The sequence below is a fragment of the Pagrus pagrus genome (assembly GCF_965226575.1).
Source record: "Pagrus pagrus genome assembly, chromosome: 9".
In the NCBI taxonomy this organism is placed as follows: Eukaryota; Metazoa; Chordata; class Actinopteri; order Spariformes; family Sparidae; genus Pagrus; species Pagrus pagrus.
In genome coordinates, this window is record NC_140193.1 from 34,027,569 (window position 1) to 34,046,016 (window position 18,448).

The 18,448-nt window shown below is 43.7% G+C and overlaps 1 protein-coding gene across 1 annotated transcript in view; it reads left to right on the forward strand.

Annotated features, from left to right (window-relative positions):
* The first annotated feature begins 14,229 nt into the window (after positions 1-14,229).
* Positions 14,230-18,448, forward strand: part of dbi (diazepam binding inhibitor (GABA receptor modulator, acyl-CoA binding protein)) — a 54,782-nt gene continuing 50,563 nt past the window's right edge. The window contains exons 1-3 of the mRNA XM_084361530.1: positions 14,230-14,372; positions 15,965-16,082; positions 16,607-16,669. Coding sequence (XP_084217656.1) covers positions 14,358-14,372; positions 15,965-16,082; positions 16,607-16,669 — 196 coding nt within the window. The 5' untranslated portion in view covers positions 14,230-14,357. The remainder of the gene's footprint in view (positions 14,373-15,964; positions 16,083-16,606; positions 16,670-18,448) is intronic.

The window sequence follows — 18,448 nt, forward strand, 5'->3', positions numbered from 1 at the left end:
AATCCCAAGAATTGCTGAACCTTCTTGCGGCTGTCAGGTGTTGGCCACTCTGCCACAGCGCTGACTTTAGCCGGGTCCATCTGAACCTTTCCAGGGGCTACGATGAAGCCCAGGAAGGAGACGGTATCGGCATGAAACACACTCTTCTCTGCTTTGACATACAGCTGATTCTTTAACAGTCTTTCTAGAACTTGGGTCACATGATCGTGGTGTGTTTCAAGGTCAGGAGAGTAAATCAGAATGTCGTCCAAATAAACATACACGAAATGGTCAAGGAAGTCTCTCAGCACATCATTAATCATAGTTTGGAACACTGCAGGAGCATTGGTAAGACCAAACGGCATAACCCTGTATTCGTAGTGGCCACTAGGAGTGTTAAAGGCCGTCTTCCACTCGTCCCCCTCTCGTATCCGAATAAGGTGATACGCATTACGGAGATCTAACTTCGTGAACACCTCAGCTTGTTGAAGCTGGTCGAAAACAGAGGACATGAGAGGAAGGGGGTAACGGTTCTTTATTGTGATATCGTTCAAAGGGCTGTAATCAATGCAGGGTCTTAGGGACCCGTCTTTCTTCCCCACAAAGAAGAATCCCGCTCCTGCAGGGGATGAGGAGGGGCGAATCAGGCCGGCTTTAAGTGATGCGGAAATGTATTCCCTCATGGCCTCTTTCTCCGGTCCTGAAACGGAGTACAAGCGGCCCTTAGGAATCGTGGAACCGGGAATCAGGTCTATGGCGCAGTGATAGGGACGATGAGGTGGGAGTGACAGGGCCCGGGTCTTGCTGAACACCTCCCGTAGGTGGTGATAGGCGGGAGGAACCAGGTTCAGATCCGGGTATTCTGGGTCTGTGGCAGGGTTGGCAGAAAAAAGGTTAATTTCTGTGGGCTTCTCGTCCTGATCCACAGGAGAAACACAGTTATTACATTCCATCCCCTATTCTCTGATCTTTCCTGTTTTCCAGTCAATGTGCGGGTTATGTTGAAACAGCCATGGCTGTCCCAAGATCAGGGAATGGGAGGGCGAATTGATCAAATAGAAGCGAATGCTTTCAACATGGCAGTCAATGTGCATTTGAATGGGCTTACTGATGTGTGTAATCTCAACCAGTTCTTTTCCATTTAGTGACCTAGCCCTGATGGGTTTAGCTAGCGGTTCTGAGTCAAGTCCTAACCTTTTAGCTAAACCCCAGTCCATTAGGCTCTCGTCTGCCCCCGAGTCAATGAACGCCTTCAATTCGGTGGCAGTGTAGTGTTTCATGGTGACTTTCGTGAGGGTGCGTGGCACCGTGCTCAGTCTCGTGACATGACTCACCGCACGGGATCCCTTGGCTGGACAGGCGCTGACAAGATGGCCGATCTCCCCACAGTAAAAACACCTCCCCTCCAGCTGCCGTTTTCGCCGCTCCTCCGGTGTTAGTCGAGCCCTTCCCAGCTGCATGGGTTCCTCCTCCCGCTCGTTGCTGGGAAAATGAAGCCGCTCCGACGTAGATCTATGAACGGCCGGCCAGTTCGGTGTAGGTGAGTACGAAGATCCTCCCGTAGCTGCCGGTCTCTCGCTCCGCTGCCGTCTGAGCTGGACGAGTCGGTTGTCCGTTCTTATAGCGAGCGCGATGAGGGAATCCACATCAGCGGGTAATTCCAGAGGAACGAGGAGGTCTTGTATAGGCGCTGCCAGCCCCTTCAAGAAAACGTCGTATAATGCTGTGGCATTCCACCCGCTCTCCGCCGCCAGAGTGCGGAAGCGGATGGCATAGTCACAAGCGGACGCACTGCCCTGCTTCAGGCTGCTCAGCTCTTGTGCCTTCTCCCTGTCAGAGGTAACCGGGTCAAAAGTCCTGGTTAGTGCAGCCTGAAAGTCCTTGAGAGAGTCACAGATCACGGAGCCCCGCCCCCACTCTGCGGAGGCCCATGCCTTGGCTCTATCCATCAGATGTGAAATCATGAAGGCTACTTTAGCCCGATCTGTAGGAAATGCATGAGGCATGAGTTCAAAATGAATCGAACAGTCAATTAAAAACACTTTGCATAATCCCGGTGCTCCTGTATACGGAACTGGAGCAGCCAACTTACAACCGGCCCCACTGACCGGCAGAGTAGGCACTGGGGGGGCGGGCTTGTCGGAGCCTGGGCTGCTGCACTCGGTCGAGCAATTTGTCCGAGCAGGTCTTGTATCTGGGAGGAGAGATGGCCCATGTTTGCGGCGAGACGAGACGTGCTTCCTGGGTGCGCAGAACTTCTGTCAGCTGCTCCACCTCTGCTGGGTCCATTTCAGGCCAGAGTATTCTGTCAGGCTTAGCAGATAAAGAGGATTCAGATGCAGAAAGGTGGCAGTATCGACAGGCTTTTATTTTCTGTTTAGCAGCTCTTCAGACAGAATGACAAAATATTAGGCTATGAAAATCTATGTGTCCAGGGGACCAAACACAGAACGACAGACAGCACAAAATAACACGAATGGAAAACTACACTGACCTCGAGAACTATCTCTATGAAAATTTAACAAACTGAAAATCACTCAACGAGGAGGGTGAAAATTTAACAAACTGAAAATCACTCAACGAGGAGGGCTCACAGGCTATAAAAATTAACCTACTCTGAATTACAAAACTTTATGAACGAAAAGCGCTCCAAACCGGAGGAAAAAACAAATGCTATGAAGCTATATGACAGAAACAAAAAACTGACCATAAAATACTATTAACAAAAATTCACTCTCCTTCAGAGGACTACTAACCACAAAATAAAGCTTGGCAATACTTAACTTAGCACGGAACGAGGCAGAGAACAAGGCTGTGAACAGGGCTGGATGTATTCGACAAGACGAACGAAATACTCTGGCAACGCAGACAGGGGAAGACAAAGACTATATACACATGAGGAGGGATGACACAGGTGGAAACAATCAGGGATCAGGGGAGACGCCAGACCGGTGACACAAGAGGAAGGGCAAGTGACCTGAAACGAGAGGAGAGTTACTTTTCAAAATAAAACATGAATTTCACAAGACAAAAACCCAAGACAGGACACTCCTCACTGCGGTGTGACAAATAGGATCTGTGAGAGTGAGAATAAAATGTGTATTCCCGTTCTTTTGGATTAACGAGTCTCCAGATATCTATCAAACCCAGTTCTTCCTGTAAGGTATCTATTGCTGCTCTGTCTCTGGTTGATGTGCCTGTTCTGGTTTTGCTGCGATCTAGATGATCATCTAATGTACTACTTTAGCTCCATTAATAAGTGCTTCTACAACTAAAATCCGTCCATGAGAGTCTTTAAATTGATTCAGTATGACAAAATTCAATTTTTTGTTAACAAGGATAACAACCCCACAGCTCTTGCTTGATATTGAGTTATGAAAAACATGGCCGACCCAATCACGTTTAATTTTTACAGCTTTATCTTGGTCCCTGAAGTGCGTTTCCTGAATATATGCGATACCTGTGCCTTTAGATTTGAGATAAGTAATTTTTTGTTTAATTGGTGTACTACAGCCATTAATATTCCATGTCACTATATTGATATGTCCACTACTCATTTCTTCCAAAGACTATACACATTTGCCTGCCTTTACCCTCATCCACAACGCTACCCCTCACTACTTCAACACATATTAATGCCTTACTCCTGCCATCATAAAAATAAAAACACCTCCAAAAACAATATCCCAGAACAAGGACATGTACAATACCAAATAACAATAACTCAAAAAACACTGCCTTTAAAATGAACATGACAGTGTAGTGGGCCTTGGGCCTTGTGTGATTCCGGTCCGTGTAGGTCCTGTAGACGGTACCTTCCACTTCTCCCACCAACCGTTCGGTTACAGCAGCGCCCGAGAGTCTCCCCCTCCGCTGTGTCTTCAAAATAAAGCTCCACTCTCCCTCATGTTCATATCACACAGTCAGTCGCTCTCCGTGCTCCGAACATTCTCCCGAACAAAGACCTCAGCCCTCTTTGGGTTAGTAAAGCTCAGTCTCTCCCCCTCCCATGTAAACCTCAGAACTGCCGGGTGTGCCGACGTGTGTTTCACCTGATGATCCCACAGAGCCTTCATTATTGGGGAGAACCGTCTTCGCTGGTTGGAGCGCTCCTTGGTCATGTCTTCGTAGATGGAGAGAGTGCAGTCCTCCCACCGTATCCCTCTCTCTTTTTTCGCAGCCGTCAAAACCTTCTGCCGAGCAGTGTTGCGTAGAAATTTCACCAGTATCACCCGCGGTGGGTTATTGTCACCTGGCCGTGGCCCCCCACTTCTGTGGCTCCTCTCGATCTCATACTCGTCCCCATGCAGCCCCAATCCTTCGTTCAGTATCTTCTTTATGTAGTCATTCATTGTATTCCCCGCTTCTTTTCCTTCTTTCAGTCCAATCAGCCTAATGTTTTTACGTCTCCCTCGATTTTCCTGATCGTCAACCCGGCTCCAAAGTTGTTCCACTTTCTGTCTTAGCACTTTGTTTTCATTAGCAATGCTGGCGTTGCTATCTTCCACATCACCAATGCGACTTTCCGCCTCTTCGAGACGAGTTTGCAACGCACTCACATTGTTTTTGAGCTCTATTGTATCCGACTTAATTGTCGACACATCACTCGCCACTTTTGTCAGAGTCATGTTCATCTTTGCAATTTCTGCGAAGATATCCCCCATGTTGTGTCTCTGGCTAGCTTCGCTGCTAGTAGGGCTAGCAGGGTTAGCTTCCATGGTAGCTGGGGTCTTCAAGCGAGTTTGCACGCTTCGTTTTCCCTGGTTCATTGTGGGCTCAAACCTGTGTAATTCGGTGTAACTTTTGGCTGTGTGGGAGCACCGACTACTTACGGCATTAATTACACTTTCACGGAGAGTTTATGTAGTTTAGTAGTTATTAATTGTAGGCAGAGGACTAAGGACTAAGGCGCCGCCATTTCCCAGGTCTTCCTCACGTGACTCCTTTGGTTTTGAACTTAAACTTTTCCTTGTGCTGTCTGCCTTCAAACACTCTGTCCACAGAGCCTGCGTCCATCTGCTTTACACCACTGACATCGCTCCTCAGTGTGTTTTGCTGCTTTTTAATCACCTCGGATTGTCTTGCCATGTTAATGGCTTTTTCCAGGTCTAGGTCCTTTTTTATCTGCATATGTTCTGAGAGCCTGGTATCCGCCAACCCGACCACTATCCTGTCCCTGATTAGCTCATCATGCAACATTCCATATTTGCAGTGCTCTGCTAAGGCATACAGGGTAGTGACGAATGCATCTACAGTCTCATTTGCTTCTTGCTTGCGCATGTTAAATCATGCACGTTCATACACAACGTTCTTCTTCACTACGAAGAACGACTGAAAGCCATCCCACACTTTCGAGTATAGGCGCAGATCTGTACGCTTAGCTTCAAACCTCTCAACAGATCGTCAGCTTCATCTCCCATACAATATATCAAGGTATTCACCTGATTGTCTTCGGAGCTTGCTGCTAAATTGCTTGCTTGGCAGAATCTCCCAAATCTCTGTATCCACTTTTTCCACTCGTGTGGTTTGGAAAAATCAAAGGGCTCCGGTGGCTGGATGCTAAATGATGCGCCAGGTGTGTTAGCCATTGTCCTAGCTCTGTCCCTGCTCCGCTCGTCTTCACTCATATGTCCTGTTCACTGATCACTCCTTTACCTCTTTCCTTCCCGGTAGACAATTCTTTCCTTCTTGGCTTTAGTTTAACAGCACCACTTCTGACACCATGTCTTGTTTTCTACATAATCATGAGCGTGAGTCAACTGTTAACTAGAACTTTTTATTGTCTGCCCGCAGCATCACCACAACAACTGTTAAACTTAAAAGTGTTGCATCCTAAAGTGTCCCCCTATATCATAACTTCCATTCATATGGTTCCTATAACATTAGGTTCCCTATAAATCCGAATACATGTGTCATTATGGATATAATACAATATAACATGCAATAATACCACAGGTGGTCAAGAACGGGCATCCCATCCGGGAGTCCTTTACATAATAAAACAGTTACAAGGAGATGTGTCTGCAGGACCTGCCAAGACAACAATAAAGGGGAACAGTGTGACCATTGCTACAAATATGGACAAAGTGGTCATCTGTCTCGGGGGTGTAGGATTGGAAGGAGAGGTACTGACAAACCAGGTAGACATGTTAGCTAACACTGTGACAGCTACACCAACACCACCTTCTGAAAAAGACAATCAGAATGAACAGTTCAGAGACATGTATAAACTAGTCACTGACACTGACAGCCTTACAGAAAAATGTCAGTCTCATTTCCCCAAAACAAAGAGCAGAGTTACTCAGCCAAATGGGGAGGCTGCACTTTCTGTACATCATCACCTGCCTGATAGATGGGGTTGAGACTAAGGCTTTGTGGGACACTGGATCACAAGTATGTCTCATAAACGAGAAATGGAGGCAACAGCGAATTCCACATGCTACACGCAGTGAACCAGACACCAATCTCTTTTTCTGGGTGGGTTGAAATCACATTTAAGTTACCCTCAGAGAATGCCAAACAGCTAGAACTCTTAGTGCCAGTTCTGGCATCAGATGAAGATGGGGTGGCAGAGCAGCTAATCATTGTCATAACGTGATTGAGCATGTGTTAGCAAAGGGCATAGAACCCCCATGTGTTGTTAGAGAGGCAGTCAGTGCAGCATTCTCCTTTGAGTGAAAGAAAGCAGAGGTATTTCTGAAAGTAATGAGAAGTGGAGATGATGGGCTAGGTGAAGGCATGGTAAAAGTGGGTAGGGAGATAACATCTATTCCGGCAGGCCAGACAAGAACAGTGAAGTGCAGTGTTGGAGCAGGCACACTCCCAGACCAACAAGATGTTTTACTTGAGCCATGTCCACCTGCTCCATTGCCAGGGGGGTTAAAAATGGAAGACGGTGTAGTGGGCCTACAGAGAAGAAGCTGGTCACGTGTCAGTTGAAGTCAATCAGACAGAGGCAGAGACCCCAAAAGCAGAACAGACATCAGCAGTCAAAATGGGAAAGGGAGAAAAGACAAAAAAACATAAAACAAAAGAGAGACCAATTAGGACCCTCCAGTTCCCCTCAGTCACCTTCCCCTGGTGCAACAGCATCAGGTCAAACAGCTTCTAAGAGAGGAATGTGGCGCTTTTGCTCAGGATGAACACAATGTAGGGACCATTCCTTCACTGCAGCTCAAGATTCGCCTCAGTAACCCCACACTTGTAAAACGCACATACATATCAGTACCTAAGCCACTTCACAAATAGGTAAAAGAGTACTTCGAGGACTTGTTAAACAGAGGCTGGATAACAAAGTCCAAGTCTCCATACTCCAGTCCTATCGTTTGTGTGCGAAAAAAGGATGGAAGCCTCCATCTGTGCATCGATTATAGGGAGCTAAACAGGAAGTCCATCCCTGACTGCCATCCAATACCCCGCATACAAGATATGCTCAAGAGCCTAAAAGGAAGTTCCTGGTTTTCGGTCCTGGACCAAGGGAAGGCCAATCACCAGGACTTCCTGGAAAAGTCAAGCCGTCCTCTCAATGCATTTATCACCCCCTGGGGTCTGAGTGGGTGGGAAACCCTTTTGGTTTATCATCTGCCTCCGCAGAATTCCAGAAATCAATGGAGGAATGCTTGATGGGCTTCAGGGATGAAATATGCTTGCCTTACTTGGACGACAACTTAGTTCACTCTCAGACATTCAAAGACCACCTGAATGATTTGAGGAGTGTGCTGTGCCATTACCAAAGCCACAGAGTCAAGCTAACTCGCAGAAAATGTGAAATATTTAACACTTGAAGTGACATCAATGAGGGAAATCCCTAAAGCAGTGCTGAGAGGGCCTCAAAGAGAGGATCCTGTGATTGGAGTGGTGTCCAAGTATGTGACATCAAAGCAGTGGCCAAAGTGTGGAAAACAACCCCAGAATAACAAAATAGCAGCTCTGGTAAGAGAAAGACATAAACTGCACCTTGGTGATGATGGACTGCTGTACAGGAAAATAGCCAGCCGTTCACAACTGCTTCTGCCTCGAAGGTACCATCAGCTGGTTTACAAAGAAGTCAATGGAGACAGGGGCCATCTTGGAGTATAGAGGGTTGTAAACCTCATCACGCATTAATGCTTTCACTGGCCTCACATGCAAAAATATGTTGAGCATTACATCACACAAGTCTGCAGCTGTCTGAAAAACAAGCGCCCTAACAAACCGACCAGAGCCCCACTCACAAATATCATCACCACCTATCCTTTCAAGCTGGTTTCCATTGATTTTTTGCACCTGGAAAAATGTAAGGGAGGATTCGAATATATCCTGGCTGTGATGGATCACTTCACACGATTTGCCCAGGCTTATCCCTGCCGCAATAAAGCTAAAACAGCCACAGAGAAGATATTTGGAGATTTTGGGCTAAGGTTTGGTTTTCCCACAAGACTTCATCATGACCAAGGCAAGGAATTTGAAAATAAGCTGTTCGCTAAGCTAGAGGAATACAGTGGAGTGAAGGGGTCCAGGACTATGCCATACCACCCACAGGGGAATGGTCAGGTGGAAAGGTTCAACAGGACACTTTTGGCTATGCTCAGAAACCTGCCAGAGGCTGCTAAGGCAGATTGGAAATCCTCACTAGCAAAAGTGGTCCATGCTTATAACTGCACACGCAGCGAGGCCACCGGCTATGCACCCTATTTCCTCCTGTTCGGTTGCAACTCCAGACTCCCTATTGACCTCATGTTCAGGGCCGGCGATTGCTATAGGTGAACTAAGCGGTTGCCTAGGGCGACAAATGTGCTGCGGGCGCGGCCGCCCTCTAGTGTTGCCCTTACTTTTTGTCGCCCTTACCCATTAATCATAGAATTATGTTTATTAAACATGATCATCCTATGGCGCCCCCTCAGCCACACGTTTACTTGTCAATCTGATTATTAGATTGAATTGATGATTATCGTCGGTCATTACGGGGGGGAGGCCAGTTCACGCGCATGCGCTCTAGTTGCGCTACGTTGCGTCCGAAGATGAGGCGGTCTAAACCCTCCGGCGCACAGGGTCGTAAACGGAGAAAGGAAGAAGATAGAAGAAAGCTAAGTGTAGAGGTAAGTCTTCTCTTCTCAGCCATTAAAGTGTCAAACTAAATAAATGTAGTATTGTGCATCACCTAATATTGGATGTTTCATTGCTGTCACTAAGCTATAGCTAGCTAGCGACTGCTACTTTGCTAGCTTGCTACGTATTACTAGCATAGCAAACATAACTTCACTGTTAACCTACATTAGATGTAAATGTCGTAAGACCAGTATCTGGGGTAACCATTTTGGTGATAGTGGTGTTTGTTCACACTTCTGTAAAGTTCCCCTCCAGGAATATACTAATATATATGTATATATATTAATATATGTTTGTTTTTTGTTTTTTTATTGGCCAGATACACTCAGGCAATATTTGGCTGAGGCCGGCACCTGCTGGAGAAAGGACACCTGATCCTTCATGTAAGTACAACTAGTACTATTGTTGCTGTTTTTGTTATTGTTTAGTATTATTATTAGCAATTATAACTTTTATAATCACATTAACACTACTAATCATAATCAGTAGTATTATTTCGCCTTTTAACAGCCTAATAGTAATAATATTAGTGGTGGTAGTAATTGTAATTTATCTACTACAGGTTACATGGTCATATAAAATGTATATGTACAATGCAACTATGTGATAGGATGATAGAAATGACCAAATGCAATTGTGTAACAAACAGCATGGATGAACTCTGTGTTTAAATACAGCTGCAGGAGAAGGGACATCCAGTAGTAGTAATCCAGGGACCAGTTACACACAGGCCAGGAACACACAGCCCACATCAGGTGAGTCTATTTAACAGTATTTATTCGAGCCACATCCATACTTTAAAGTACAATAGATAAAGGTTAGCAAGTATTAAAATACAATAGCTTGTTTTCTTAAAGACGTTCAACCACATTCATGATCATTTCACTTATTATATTAAACACCACTTGTATGGCTATAAAATATGCTTGAATACAGGTGAAGGTGAAGGAACATCCAGGACCGCATCAAGCTCTCAATTTTGTAGTGGTACGTACAGTATCCATAAAAGCACTTTTCTTTGTAGAGGGTATAGTTAATCCAGTTGATGGGTCTTGGTCATAATTTGCTTAAGCGTCCTTACAGTGTGTTTAAGAGTGTTTTGAGTGTGTTATTCAAAATAATAAAAAAGTAAATGTTCTGAAACTATGTTTGTGTTGTTTTATTGCAATGTGGAATGGTATAATTCTAAGTGGGTTTAAAAAAACTGCTATGCAAAGTAAAGCGGTTTTGGGGGGGGGGGGCACACCTAACTCAATCTCGCCTAGGGCAGCCAAAGGGCTAGAGCCGGCCCTGCTCATGTTTGACGATGACTATGCTGAGAAATGGAGGACAAGAATGACTGAAGCCTACAAGCTGGCGTCCAAATCAGTCTGCAAAGAGGGAATGAGAGGTAAAGCACTTTATGACAGGAAAGTCCATGCTGAGTTGTCACCCGGATGCAGAGTGCTGGTCCGAAACCTAAATGAAAAAGGTGGTCCATTGTAAATTGAGATCATTCTGGGAGGTAAGGTAGAAAAATGGGTATGTTTTGAAATAAATAGAAAAAACACTTTTATAGCTTCAATTCGGCCAATCATGGACAGGGGGAGTGTTCACCAATATTCAATATTACTTTTGAGTTTTATTAATCATAACGCTGTTGTTCAATTTATAAAGCAGGTCAGATTGTTTGGGGACTGTAGTTCCCAGATACTTTATGTGATTAGTAACTCTAAGTTGAAGACTGCTAAGAAATTCAGGGTCTAGATCCATAAATTCACATTTTTGCCAGTTTGTGGTATATCCTGATAGCTTTTCAAAGCTTTTAATAAAGATAGCAATGGTGGAACAGATTTCTCAGGCTGTGACAGAAAAAAAAAATGTAATCAGCATATAGCGCTATGTTATTATCCATTTTTCCTAGATGCATAGGAATAATTATTGGGCTATTTCTGATGCTTACTGCTAGGGGTTCCTTGCACAGAGCAAACAGCAGAGGGCTCAGAGGGCAGCCTTCCCAAACGCCATGGTGTAGGTTAAAAGGCTGAGATCTGTCAGAGTTGGTCAGGACTAAGGCAGTTGGGTGGACGTAATCTGTAACCATACCCCAAATTTTTCACCCAGACCAAATACTCTGATGGTTAATACATATACTTCCACTCCACTTGATCAAATGCCGTGTGTGCATCAAGTGCAAGAACTGCAGATTTTGATATGTTTTGTTTATTGTATACAATATTGAGTAATCTACAGACGTTGAAAAAGGAAAATCTTCTGGTAATAAAGCCCACCTGGTCTGGGTGGATGATATTTAGACACAGGTGCTGTATCGTAGGCAACTGGACTTGTTTCAGTTTCTTGAAGAAGTTTCACCTCTCATCCAAGAGGCTTCTTCAGTTCTAACTAACTGGAGAGGAGTTGGCAGGCTTTTAAACTCTGCGTGGAAGTGTCCTTACAGAGTCATTAAGGACACGTGTGAGCTCGGGCTGAGACCGTGCCCACTAAGAGGGTAAGGAGAAGCAACAGAAGCACATCAGGGGAGCACTTAAAACCTGTGGCCACCCAAACTGGACCTTTGTCAAAACCACTGACAGATCCAGAGCAGACAGAGAGGAGGAGATGAGAAAACATTACAGCATCGTCATTCTCTATGTCGCAGGAACATCTTAGAAACTCAGGAGGATCTTTAATTAACATCATATCCCGGTTCACTTTAAACCCACCAACACACTGAGGCAGAAACTTGTCCATCCTAAGGACAAAACACCCAGGCATAAACAGAGTAATGTAGTTTATGCTGTTCAATTCAGCCAAGAATGCACAGATTTGTACATTGGGCAGTCAAAACAACCTCTCCATAAACGAATGGCACAACACAGGAGGGCCAACTCTTCAGGTCAAGACTCTGCTGTCCACTTACATCAGAAGGAGAAAAATCATTCCTTTGAGGACAACAATGTAAACATCTTGTCCAGAGAAGACAGATGGTTTGAAAGAGGAGTAAAATAATCCATCTATGTCAAACTGGAATGACTGTCTTTCAACAGAGGAGGTGGCCTAAGACATTACTTATCACCCACCTACAACGCAGTACTGAGTTCCCTCCCCAGACATCTTAACAACCATTCACACCTGGGCTCACCTGGACTTAGCAACCCATATGAAGCCCGGTTTGACCAATGACTCACAAGTGGCCCTCACGACTCTGTAAGGACACACTAACACAGAGTTTAAAAGGCTGTAACTCCCCTCCAGTTAGTTAGAACTGAAGAAGCCTCTTGGATGAGAGGTGAAACGTCTTCAAGAAACTGAAACAAGTCCATTTGCCTACAATACAGCACCTAGATTTGCCATGACCTCGATGACTGAGAACCTTCATCAACGATATTTGATATATGTTTGTTTATTGTATTGGCCAGAATTTTGGTAAACACCTTAGTGTCATTGCCAAGAAGGGCAATGGGCCAATATGATGATGGGTCAGTCTCGTTTTCAGCAATAGAGGGGCCACGACATCCGCATATGTGTTGTAGAATTCTATACTGAGGCCATTGGGGCCAGCTGCCTTTCCACTTGGAATTCTTTAGTCGCAATGAGGACCTCCTGTAATAAAATTTCAGTGTTAAGCTCCTTTTGCGCATTGGAATCTAGTTTAGGAAGTGGAAGAGAGCGCATAAATTTAAAAATATTACCTTCTGTTGCAGGACATTGGGAAACATAGTTTTTCATAATATTTCTTGAAGCAATAATTTATTTTAACAGGGTCTGTAGTAATAGAGCTCAGAAGTGGCTTAATTTTATGAATAGTTCTGCTGGCTTGTGCACTCACCTGACATAAGAGCAGGAAGGAAAAGAGTTTTTGAAGCAGTTTTCCTCTCTGTATTATGGGGATGTTATCTATGGGCAGGCGGCCAGTTCCACTCTCAAACCACTACATACAATATACTGTATCACTCTACCACATTGAGATTCATTACTGGTGATTCTTATGGGACATACGACTGTATACTTTACCAAAAAACTGACTTGCCTGCTTTGTGACAAGAAGCGATCCCACTTCATTTTTTATTATAAAAGCTATTTTACGAAAGTTTCCCCCCATCACTCATCCCTGCTTTATTGTAATATTGGTTACCTTTATCTAAGACATAGCTAACCCTACATGTTCCAAAAAAAATTATTCATACTGAGTTAGAAAAAATTCTGTTTAATTCTGTTTTCGTGGCGTCTATACTTTATTGATCCCCAAGGAGAAATTGATTCCATTACAGCTGCTCCCATTAAAAGTCTGGAAATATGCAGGAAAATAATAATAATAATAGTAATAGTTATAATAAAAACTATATATAAGGAAGAACAACAAAAACAGAACAGAAATACAAGAAATGTATATTCTCAGTGGACTCTCCATCATTAGAGTAAATCATGTGGTCTCTCAACAGCTGTCTACATTATGCATATTGCACTGAGGTTTCTGTAATATAGTTTTTTGTGCAGTAGTCTTTATTTGTAAATCTGCACTGATTTCTTTACATTTTTGTGCAATACCTCATTTATATTGTATTTATATTTTGTTGTATGCCATTGTTTCTTTACTATTGTTTTATTAAGAAACCGACATGAAGTAATGGTTTCTGTGTGAGTATATGAACATGATTTGTGTGCAATGGCAATTGTCTAAGATGCAAGGGTCGATGTAGAAGTGCCATATGTAGGAGCTACAAGGAATGACAAAGATGTGGCAAAAAGAGTAGGAGGAGTGAAACAAAGGCAGCTTTTATTTTTCAGTACAGCCAACAAGTAAATATGCATCAAGTTTAAGAAGGGGCTGGAGGTACAGTGTGGTAATCACTACGCTGTTACTGGGACACTGTGTGTTACATCAGGGGCTCGCAGTGGTTGCAAGATGCACCTGTGGAGAGGCAGAGACAGTGAACCATGCTTTGACTGCATGCACCAACTATCACACAGAGATAAATCCTCGTGCAAGCAGAACTGACAGAAACTGGAGTCAGGGAGTCACTGAAATTAACTCTCAGCAGGGAGCACTTTGAAACAAAAGCTGTTGTAAAATCTCTCCATCGCACTGGGCTGTAAGTATCTGAGCCATCCAAATGACTTCTGTTAATGACCTGTGGGGGGCAGCAATATGCCTTGGCTGCGTCTAGTCTGCCGGAGACATAAAAGAAGAAGAAGTACGGCAGTGGTTTCATGATGGGAGGGACGTTGGCAGTGGACTCTGTCCCTTAACAGTCCACCAAGTTGTCTGTTTGTGGAGCAGCCAGCTTGCCTTGTCGGAATCGTAACTAAATATGGCTGATCTTCAGGTGGGTATAGATTTGGTCAGCAGCTTTAAGGTATTATAGAGGTGATTTTATTCCGCTGCGTCCCTTGAAATGAGCGCTAAAGGATGCCGTTAGCTCTGCTACAGGTTTAGTCAGCTAAGTGAGCACATGGTCCTTACTATAACGATACCCTGATAGAAGTCATAATGGGGGCTGTTGTTGTCCGCTCGCTAACTAAGTCCTTGAAAAAGACGTGTTATTGGGGTGTGGTGGTGGGACCGTTATCCCCTCTTTTTTCTGTCCACGAAATACTAAGGTTTATGTGAAATGTTAACTGTTTTACATTTGGTAATCCGAAACACCGGCTGCCCTCAGTGTTGATATAATCTGGTGGATTGTGAACGGAGTAAGATTTGTAATTTACAATCGAAGTATTGGACTTTAAAAAAAATCAACATGGCTGCTGATACATAGCTCCGTATGCCTCGATTGGGTTTTATGTAAGGGAAAGTTCATGTCTTGCCTCAGTACAACTGACTTCTCCCTGACCTTCGACCTACAGCCATCAGTAGTTACATATCCCTAATCTCTACAACATTCTGGCAAATCATTGGATTTTCTTTTCTTTTTTTTTACATTTAGTTGCACACACCTGTTGCACTGTTTATGTTTTCATGCAGATTGGCCTTTTTTTGGTAGTTTTTCCCCATGCATTTATTCAAACATGAGTTGAGGGAGAGACAGGGGTCGAACCTGGTTTGAGGTATACAAATACAAACATACAAATGTGGTTTTGGTGTGTGAGGAGGAAAAAACTAATATTTTATTTTTAGAAACTTTTTGTTAAAGGTTTAGACGAGTCTAGTCTGGTCTGGTCAGGCTAGTTTTTAGGCTTAACTTTACCTCAGGTGTAACCAGTGTTGCACTCAAACTCTCCAGCAACCTCTCTGTCAGGGCTGGGCAATATAAATGATATATACTGTGATATGAGACTAAATATTGTCTTTGATTTTGAATATCTTTATATCATGATATGGCATAACTGTTGTATTTTCCTGGTTTTAAAGGCTGCATTACAGTTAATTGTTGTAATTTTCTAAACTTACCAGACTGTTGTTGACTACTTGTTCGATACTTGCGTTTACCGACTTAGTTATTATATCCACATTATGGATGATTATTTATCAAAATCTCATTGTGTTAATAGTTTGTGAAAGTACCAGTAGTCACCTCTACAATATTGTTGCAATATCAAGGTATTTGGTCAAAAATATCATGACAAATTTTGTGATATATGAATTACTGTAAGTCGCTTTGGACAAAAGCGTCCGCTAAATGCCCTAACTGTAAATGTCATTTCATCATTTCTGTAATGTTGTCAGACATTTAGAATAACAACCTCAGCCTGTTGGAGGCAAAAACAAGCACTTTTAGTGGACATACTGTAGTTTGATGTTCAAAGTTTCCCTCAAGGATTGCCTCAGTGGCTGACAGCTGAGGCAATGGGTTGATTCCAAAGCTTTTTGTACATATAAGTCAGGGACAGTACTAAAAATAGGATAAAAAAAAGATTCCCCTTTAACTCACTCAAGTATCACATTCACATTGTTCTGAACTCGTCTTCTCCTCTGAAGGCTAAATTCGATACAGCAGCCGCTGAGGTGAAGCAGCTGAAGGGGAAGCCGACAGATGAAGAGATGCTGCAGGTCTACTCCCTGTTCAAGCAAGCCACCGTGGGTGATGTCAACACAGGTGCGACAGAACACTGGCTCCACACTGGCTAAACACTCCAGCACTCTCCAGTGTCACCGCTGTCATGTCCAGTTATTGTAGATTGACATAAGTCTAAAGCAGTGGTTACCAAACTACAACACCCTTTAATTTTGTAAAATTCCGATTTTAGATCTTTTGGTCAGCTGTTAGTCGTCCCAGACTGTGTGGAGCATTGCGAAAACAAGCATTTCTTTGACATGTTTCCAGATTTCTCTGAGCATATTCTCCATCGCTTGCTCAGACAGTCACTAATGTGAGCTGTTCTCCAATTAGACTGTGAGCTGTCCTGTGCTTTAGTGAACAGCCATCCATAGGCTTTCCCTTTTACCTTTCAACTGTGGAGAGTAGCAGGCCAGCCACTTGGCTCCTGTTCCTAAACTTTAACAGGAGGCGTTTTGAACTCAAGTACATTACACCATCAGTACTTCTTTTTTTTAAGCCAACTTTTTAATTTACATAAACGTCTTCACTTTTATCTGACTTTGTCATTCTTCTGTCTGAAGGTCGTCCAGGGATGCTTGATTTCACTGGGAAAGCTAAATGGGATGCCTGGGAGAAGCAGAAAGGTACATGTTCAGTCTGTAGATAGTGCCGTTCTTCAATATGTTTGTTTTTCTGTACAAGGGAGACCTGCAACCTTTCAGGCACCAAGAGGAACATTAACAAGCATGCTGTGCTTGTGTAAAACAAAATAAATCTTAAATTCATGTATCTAAAATTAAGGCCTTAAAAAGTTAATATTAGCGGACATATGTTATATAGTATAAATACTCGCAACAACGTAGGAATGTTACGATAGTCGAGTGGTTAAGTACACTGCCAGATATTGCATTTTAAACCACACAGACACTGCATTATCGTTGCAGCGGAGGTTCGCCAATTCTCCAATTTTCTGCCGGAAGTCCGGCGTAGGAATATTTTGGTGAAGTTTTTTTTTTTTTTTAATCAAGTTGCCATAGCAGCATGATTAAAAAAAACAAAAAACAAAACTGCAACCAGTCGTTTAAAGTGATAGTTCCAACTACCAATGGTAGTTTTCAGGCACCTCGGACAACGTTAGCGAGCGGTGAGGAGCTGGTTTACTGTATACTGCTAGCATGGATGCCAGGTATATTAAACCAGGCAACCAGGGGGGGCGTCCGGCCGAGTCTTACCTCACCGGAGTGACTGCGTTTGATGTTGTTCAGGCTGGAATAAACCTAAACCTAAAACCTAAATCTTGATTTCAGCTCTGACGACTTCATTACAGTGGGTACTAGTTTCATTTGGATGATTTCACGCGAGATTCACGCGTGAGTCACGGGAGAGTCACACGGATTTTTTGTGGAGGAGTAATTGTGTTTTCACCAGAAGCTGCAATGTGCCCAAACAACCGCCAGGTGGCATCTGTGAGCAGCAGGACGCCTCCATAAGACAGCAGCACGGAGCAGTGAACACAAATGGGGAATGCAATATAATAATAATACAGCATGGGCGAGCGGTCATAATAAGCTATAAATGCAGTGCATGCCCAAGCCCTTCAATAAAAATAATTGAAAATATTAATCTGGCAGTGTGTTCAATTATACAATACCTTAGTTCTACTGTTTTGGTCTTAAATCCGTGCCTAATCTGTCCCGTTTTGCTTGCGAAAAGCTGGAAAGCTGACAGCTTGTTTCGCGCATGCGCACTGTGACACCGAGTAGTACAGTTACTGCTAGAGGCTGTGTTTACTGTATATGAGCACTTTGAATGGCAAAAAAGCTGTCAGTGAAGCAGCTTATCTGCCAACACGCATGCACAAAACTGACTTGTTTGAATTGTTCAGTGGGAAACTGTCAGTGGTTCATTTCATCGTGTAGCCTGGTCAAAATGAGTGAAACTCATACGGCCCGACCCCCCCCTCCCGTCAAACGATCCGGTCTGACAGTGACATATTGCCTGTTCATTCATGAAAACCATCTCAAAACACTCTGTCAAACAAGGTGGGGAATGAGAAATCTGCGGTGCTACTAGCCTAGTTCGCTCATTTTAAAAACACACAGGCAGCAGCGCCTACTGATCTGAGACATAAAAAAACATATAATATTTTTTTATTAATAAATAAATACCCCCCTTACGGGCGCGCATGGTATTGACACGTCAGCATGACCACAGTAAAGGGTCACCGCTCGCCACTGTAATACAGTAGGCTATAGTTTTTCATTGAGACAAATGTAACGACGGCAGCTACAGTATACGTCTCACTCTCTTTTTTCGGTCCTCAGTCTCGTCAGCTCCAAACACACCTGTCTGTGTTTTTAAAATGAGCGAACTACTGTCCGCAGATTTCTCATTCCCCACCTTGTTTGATTGAGAGTGTTGCT